The sequence below is a fragment of the Puma concolor genome, chromosome A1, assembly GCF_028749965.1.
Source record: "Puma concolor isolate L17-30 chromosome A1, mPumCon1.1.hap2, whole genome shotgun sequence".
NCBI classification, from domain to species: Eukaryota; Metazoa; Chordata; class Mammalia; order Carnivora; family Felidae; genus Puma; species Puma concolor.
In genome coordinates, this window is record NC_141667.1 from 124618278 (window position 1) to 124625974 (window position 7697).

General features: G+C 41.0%; 1 protein-coding gene across 1 annotated transcript; it reads right to left on the reverse strand.

Moving 5' to 3' along the window:
• Positions 1–4818: 4818 nt before the first annotated feature.
• Positions 4819–7697, reverse strand: IGIP (IgA inducing protein). The gene has a single exon (XM_086702795.1). The coding sequence runs from the start codon at positions 5152–5154 to the stop codon at positions 4993–4995; it is 162 nt and encodes a 53-aa protein (XP_086558921.1). The 5' UTR covers positions 5155–7697; the 3' UTR covers positions 4819–4992.

A 7697-nucleotide genomic window follows, 5' to 3' on the forward strand; every position in this document is an offset into this window, starting at 1 on the left:
TAAGTCACCTGTGGGCCAGCCGCAAGATAAAACAGAGGGACAATACTTGCATTCAAAGTGGATGAGGAAGTTAGCCCCAGAGGCACAGCTGACTTTCAGAAATGGCCTGGATTTGCTGGAGTCCAGTCATTTAGCTAACATATGTTTACTGAGTGTCTGCCGTATGCCAGCCTCATCTGGACACTGGGGATGCCTCAGTGAGTCCTGCCCTCATGGCATTAGCCCATTGACAGAAAAAGACAATAAAGACAATCTTGGACAATGATAGGCACTAGGAAGACAAGTGAAAGAGAGCAGTGAGGGAGAGTGACTGGAGGGGCCATTTCAGTTTGGGTTGTCAGAGGCGGCCTCCTTGAAGCAAGAATGTACAAGCTGAGGCCTATTAGGAGAAGGGACAGCTGTGTGGAGATCTGGAGGGAAGTACATTCCAGGTGGAAGGAAGAGCAAAGCCAAAGACCTTTAGGTGGCAATCGGCTCCACACATTCAAGATGCAAGGAGATGACCCTATGGCTTAAGAGAAGTGAACAAGAGGTAAAAGGAAGGACAGAAAGCTGGACAGTTAGGCAGGGGCCAGCTCATAAGGGCCTCAACATCGTATTTACAAGTGGGCTGCTGTGTGGAGAATGGACTGCAGGGGGAAAGAATGGCAGTAAGGAGACTGGCGAGGAGGCAGTTAGGTGAGAAAATGGGCGACCACATAATTTGTCATCCAAACCAGGGACAACAGGTAGAGCCAGGACTGGCCATTGACAGAAATCTACCTGCAACTAGCAAGCTCCAGCCAGGACTGTATAGAAGTTCAGCAGTTTTTAGCGGTTCTGTTCTGTCACGGAGCTTCCAGCTCTAGAAGAATCACTTTTCTGTTTGGTCCCAGGCTCCTGGGCTGCTGGCCCATGCCTGAACATTTGGGTTTTGCCTGGAGGCCGTGGGTTACAGTTGCAGCACATACATGCAGTACGCTCTTCTCCCCGTGCACCCTGGGCGACAACCAACAGTACACAGATGAAAGAACAAATAGAGATGTGGCCACCCCTTCTGGAGGTGGTGTTGAGAGGGTGGAAGCCAGAGAGGGATGGACAAGCTCTAAGTTGCAGAGCAGAGATTCTTAACTTGGCCTCAGGGGGTCTGTGAAGCAGGTGAAAGGATCACAAGCTTTCATCAGATTCTCAAACCAAAGACTCCCAAAGACGTGAAGAACCTTTGCTTTAGAGAACCATGGCTCTCACACTTCAACGTGCCATAGAATGACCTGGTAAGTTTGTTACAACAGGGATTGCTGGGCCCCAGAAGAGCAAAGCTAAGGTTCTGATTCAGTTCAGTGTGGAGTTGGGCCCAAGAATTTGCAATTCTAACAATTTCTAAGGGAATACTCATGCTTTTAGGTCCAGGGACCACGCTTTAAGAATCACTACTTTAGAGGATACAAAACACATGAGGGCTTCCAGTTTAAATTATGAACTTCTCTTTTCAGACAAGAGTTCTAACAGATGCCACAGCCATCTAAACCACCCCAAGTCCCCAGGAATTTCATATTTTATTTTTGGAAGAGGCCCCTGGAGAGTGACAGACTCTGGACCTCCTCTTGGAGGTCAGGAAGCATCTGGAAAATAGCATTTTAGAGGATGCAGGAAAGTGCCTTTAGAGACCTAAAAGCCCAAACACTAACTCTGTGCTAGAAACTACAGGACTAGTTGATCCAATAAGTAGGGCAATTACTGGTGAATAGTGAGGTTTTGAGAATCTGGGCTGACCGGGGTCCTTTCCTAGAGACTGCCTCCTGATCCTTTCTGAGCCTATATCTGAAGCCAGATGGGCCGAGATAGGAGGTCTGCCTTAAGGAGGACAGGGTGTCTGCTGGGGGCTATAATCTGGGAAAAAGAAAGAAATCAACAACTCCACTAGACAGAATTCAAGGGCTTCATTCACAGAGCTCTTTGATCAAGCCATTGTGGTGAGGGTGGGAAAAGGCAGGAATAGTATTTAGGGCTGTGCTTAAACAAGAGCAGTGGAGAGAGGCCTAGAAAGGCTACTTGCCAGCTTTCCTCAGCCCTCCTCTGAGTAAGTCATTTCCCCATGAAAGGGGAGGGGGAAATGAAAATGTGGATTCATTCATGAATCAACCTTCAGAACAGGAAGTGTGGCTTTTGAGCTATACAGGGAACATAAGCTTTGCCATTCAGCTAAATACATCCTAAGGTGAGGCAAAGTCAGGGAGACTCTACAAGTTAGAAGAGGAGGCAGAACCTTATGGGGAAGACAATACACTAGAGTGAGACCAAGGATGTGCTTTGACATTAGCTCGCCATGACTTGTGACTTGTGACCTGACTATGTGACCCTGGGCATGTTACTTAATCTCTCTGTGCCTTAGTCTCCTCTTCCGTAAAATGGGGGTAATGATAGTGCCTATCTCTTGGGTTGTATTAGAATTAAATTTAAAAACCTAGATAAAACACTTAGCTTGGAACCTTTCATATTCTGAGCATTCAGTGTTTAAACAAATAAATAAAAAGTAGTGGATCTGGAAAAATGTAAGATGGTAGCAGTACAGACACACCCTTACTGTCACTGCCAGAGACCAAAAAAGTGGGGTAGGTTAGAGCTGCTGCCAATCTCCCCAGGAGAATGATACAGAAACTCCTGCTAGTTGGGGAAGGTGTAAAGGTGTGAACTTGGTATGCAAGGACAGTCAGGATTCCTAGGATGGTGGGGTTAACTGGGCAATCCCATTGGCTGTAAGTGGGGATATCCTGCTCTTTTAAACACTGCAGCATTCACTGACTCTGTTTTGTGACATTTCCTCATTGCCAACCTAAGTGTCAAATGGCCTGATTTGAAGAAATCAAAAGAAATAAAATCAGTGTTGGTAGGGAACTGGAATGACATTACTGAAAACACTCTGGAGATTTGCAATATGAAGGTAGAATCCCCATTTTCAGGGGGAAAAAAAAGGCTCCTCCTCCTCCAGTCCCAGAAGTGTGGGGGATGGTGCTGCAGTGAAAGAGGTGGTGATGTGTGCTGGCCCTGAGGTTAGCTAGCAGTCAAACACTGAAAAAGAGATCTCTTCTTTCCTCTGATCCTGAATGAGCACAACCTCTTCCAAAACCCTGTACTCTAAATCAGAAAGTCCTGTCTGCTTAGAAAGAAACTGTTGCTGGAACTAGGAACAAGGGAGATTTCTAAAAACCACGCAAAAGAGCCAAAGTAAATGACACACCACATGGTCAAATAAAAGTTAACATCTATTAGAGGTGGGGCAGAGAAGAGATTGACAATTACATCACTTTAGAAAACAAAGTGCTACATAAAAATGACAAATAGTTCTGTTGAACATCCTGGGCACCTTTCTTGAGGGTCTCGAATGGTACTATAAGCTTTGTCCTGTAGTACAGACTATCCCAAGTCTGGGATGTTCCCCCTGTAGCCCTGCAGAACTTCACTACTTGCTCTTCAACATGACCAGAGGTCATCTTTAACCATAGTCCCATCTGGAATCTTTAAAAGGGGAAGGTCACAGTGACGAAGGGGCCTGGCTTCTGATTTTTAATCCTCTTATATTTACCACAAATCAAGGCTAGAGTTCCCACCTCAAGCTCCTACATAACTAGAGAGCTCAACTCTTGGACAGGGATCCAGGGGTTTGTCTGATTCCACCCAGAGCCCAGAAGGGAATCTGGTCTCCTGTTCGGTGTGTGACCCCTAAATCAAAGGCCCTGCAGAGCTTAGGGAAAACTTTTCTTTGCTCTGCGCCTCCTATGTCCAAACAGTGACACTCTCAGTTTTAAGTTTTCATACAACAAAGTTTCTGCATTATTTTGTATTGGATTGATGGTTGTCAGATGTAGAAAGGAGGGCCATTTTAGCAAGAAAAAAAAAAAAACAGTAACAACAACAGCAAAACTTTCTTGGGATTCACCCAGGAAAGCCTGGAACTGTAATACTAGGATCTTGAGATATTATTATGGCCACACATCAGTCTTTAGAATGTAACCGCTGTCACATACATTTAAATACCACTGAAAATTTTTCCATGGTGTGAATAAAGTTCCTGCAACTGCTTGTTCCAAGCCTCCTTATATCCAGCCTGAAGGTAAGTGAAAGCATGAGCAAAGATAAAACGGGGAGAAAGCCAGAAATAAAACTTCCAACTCTACTTCCCAAAGGTTGGGTGAAATGTCATATACCTAAGGCTGCTACTCCATTTTTTTGGTCCAATAAGCTAATTTCCTATAAGAAGACCCCATTAAAACTATTCTGAAGGATCACTCCTGCACATTTTCATTGGTAACTTCATTCTCTGCCTACCACTCCACTCACCAGAAAAGCAGTTTTGAAAGGATCTTATTTTAAAGCACAAACCTCTATTTTCTGCAGAGGATTCTCTTCGTGTTTTGTTATGTACTCTTTTGTAGCTCTTCTACTAGCCTGAACCAATTTCAAATTTAAAACGACAGAAAACAAACAAAAAAAAAAACTTCCGTGGGAAAGGGGCATGATTTATGGGACAAGTTTTTCTTTCTCCTTAGTTGTGATGGCTGGGTTAACCATCATGCTGTCAGAGAATTTTAAAAACTGACTCAAGAAAACAGGCAAGTCATTCAAATAAAATCTTTAGAAATAAATAAATTTGTTTTAAAATAAAATAGAAAATAGAGTTTTCCAGGGTGAGAGAGAGCACACTTAATGCTTGAAGCCAATTAACCATCAGGCAAGTATACCTGTTACTAAGTACGAAAAACACTTTCCATCTATCAAAGAAAAAAAAAATGCAAGAGCAACCAGGTCCCCCCAAAGACACTGAAACAAAAGACTGATCTGTTTATATAGTCACATGAAAAATAAACATCTTTATTTTTTTGCCTACTTTATTTCATTTTTTCAAATAAAATTTAAATCTGTACAAAGTATACTGTTACAGTATATATTTTGTAAGAATCAATGCCTAAAAGAATCACAATACTTCAATAAGCAGTACAGCAGACCTCGCTAGTTTCAGCTTTGATATTGAACAAACTCAAGCCGGCTGATGCACAACACATTTGCTTGGTTTCCACATGGTGAGTTCCCAGCACTGAGATGGGAGAACATGACAGCAAGTATGGTTATATTACAGCCCGACACACTGCGCTTCTTCATGTGATAATAACTGCACATATTTAATACAGAATGCTCAAATTTACTTTTTAAATTGCATTTGCTTACTTCTTAGTTGGCAAAATTCAGCATTCTTAATGGGGTCCCCAAACAGTGCAAATTAATGATATTCTACTGTATAATTGGCACATCTCCAATACGGATTAACTTGTAAACTCAAAGAATATCACAACTTTGTCCTAAATTTTAACTAATATACATCTGGTCCATTTAACCAAAGTCATTTTGGAAAGATATTAAAGAACAATTCTATTTTTGAAAGGATACTCTTTTGACCATTCTTTAGAGAAGTAAATTTTTAAATTGTCATTAAAATGTTTTACTATAAAAGTTTTACAAACTTGATTAGAAATTTCAAGATTATGATTCACAGCAGACAAATACAAACTTTATATTCCAACAATACCTCCTTTTAGACTTTCAAAACAGAGCACAACCATGTCAGCTGTGTTAACTAAAATTCTGAACAGTGTACTAAATTGATAAGTGGTGCTGGGTCTAGCAAGTGTAAATACACAGTATATTTAATGAAAAGAATTGTCTTCTTTATACTTTATTTGTTTTCCCATAAGGAAACATTAATGTTTACATTCTTTAATAAAGTTAATCTTACATCAGAATATAACTTAATACTGTCAGCAACAGGGACCACACACAGTAAATAAGAAGCACATTTAAAATGTCTGAATTCACATAGATTAACATTTGTTGGTTAATAAAATATCGACAGTATTACAATCTTACAATATTTACAGTAAGAAAAATCTAGAGTAATATATACCTTTCACAGCAGGATTCCTTTTTTATTTTTTAAAATTATTTCTTCCAGTTTGGGATTGTGTATACATGAAAAGCTCAAATAAAGCAACTCTGCAATATAATCTTAAAATAATGGCTACTGGGGGGAAATTCTATCACAACCATTGAAAATAATGGTGACTTTTCACGGAGTCTGTGGCATCTGAGAACCCAGTTAATTAGCCAAAGTCTTGCCCCAACCAGCCTCAGTTACCCAGATTAAAGCTGCAGAACTCCGGCCTTCCCTGACTGCTGAAAACCCAACAGATTTTCTCAACATGCTATAAGAAAAGAGGGAAATAGGTTTCAATTCACACCTCATGGCTGGAAGCCTCCGGCTAGTGCATATTCCCCAATTTATGCTAAAAGGGCCCATTTCATCTCCAAAGCCTCACAAGAGTTTACGCTTCAACTACAGGGCACTTTGACATGGAGCTCACTCCTTCCTCAACTCTTGTGCATTAAGATAAGGCATGAACTTGGCCCATATAATACACACCAGCATCTTACTTGGGACCAGGGCAAAGAAACAGGCTAATGCAGTTTGCACTGAGGTCAACAGGGAAAATGGGAAGCGATGCACATTTCCAATTAGAATGGCAAGAAGAAGACCCACATCCCTAAACTGGAATTTGGCCAGGGCCTCAGAGTTAGCACCCCCTCTCTGAGTACCACAAGCAATTAGGATGTGTGCTCTAGGCCTCCTCCAAGAGAGAGCATCTACAGTAAGTAACACCATGTGGGACATTAGTTCAGTGATGACTCCCAAGAAAACAGATACAATTCTTGAATCTGGGGCTGTCCACAGCACCTGAGGTCACTCATCTGAGCTGTGACCTGTCCCAACCCTGCTTGCTTTAAGAGATCTGATGGGCACAGAGCACTCAGGGATATGGCTGCTGGCTACTTTGGACTCTAGATCTCACAGGTAATCAACAGGTATCTGGGATTGAATTAGCAAACTGTACCATAGCTCCTTAAACAGACACTGTCAGGTTTGAAATCATGTCAAGCATGAATCTTCACTGTCAGGTCAGAAATCAAAGTGGGAATCTTCCCACATCAGCCAAGGTTATTTTGTCAAAACCTTAGAGGAGTTGGACAGTTTTTCATGTTCCAAGTGATTAGTTTACTTATTTCAGTTAAGCTGGATTGGCAAACCAGACTGATCTATTTAGTTAGCTTTGTTTTGTTTTGTTTTGTTTTTCTTTTTGATTCTTATGTATGTGTTAACCCAAAGCTGTTGTATTTGGGCTAAATACACTGACAGAGAAAATTCACACAACAAAAGTTTTCAGCAAACTTCTGTGGTATTTTCTTTTTGGAAGTCAATGCAAGATCTAAAGGTATTTCTACCCAACAAAGTCTGTTTAAGTGTTTAATGTTATTTCCTTTTTGGTCCTATACAGAATGCTATGGTTTCTATATAGGTCTGAATGCTGCTCCATGTAGATTCCTTCTGTATATCTAAAAATATATACTTTTCAGTAGTTCAATACATGGTTAATCTTCCCACAGAGGAAGATTTTTGTAATCACAAGTTGCAAAGTAGAAAAAAATCTCCTTTCTAAGAAAGGAAATATACTTTCCTATTGTACACTTTTGAAGAAGCCCAAAGGCATGCACCAAAAATCATTATGAAAACTAATACATGCATTAAAATGGTGTAGAGTTAAAGTGCTGTTTCTCAATTTTTTAATTTGGAGAAGACATTTTGTCAGTTGTTGACTCAAAGATCTCCCCCC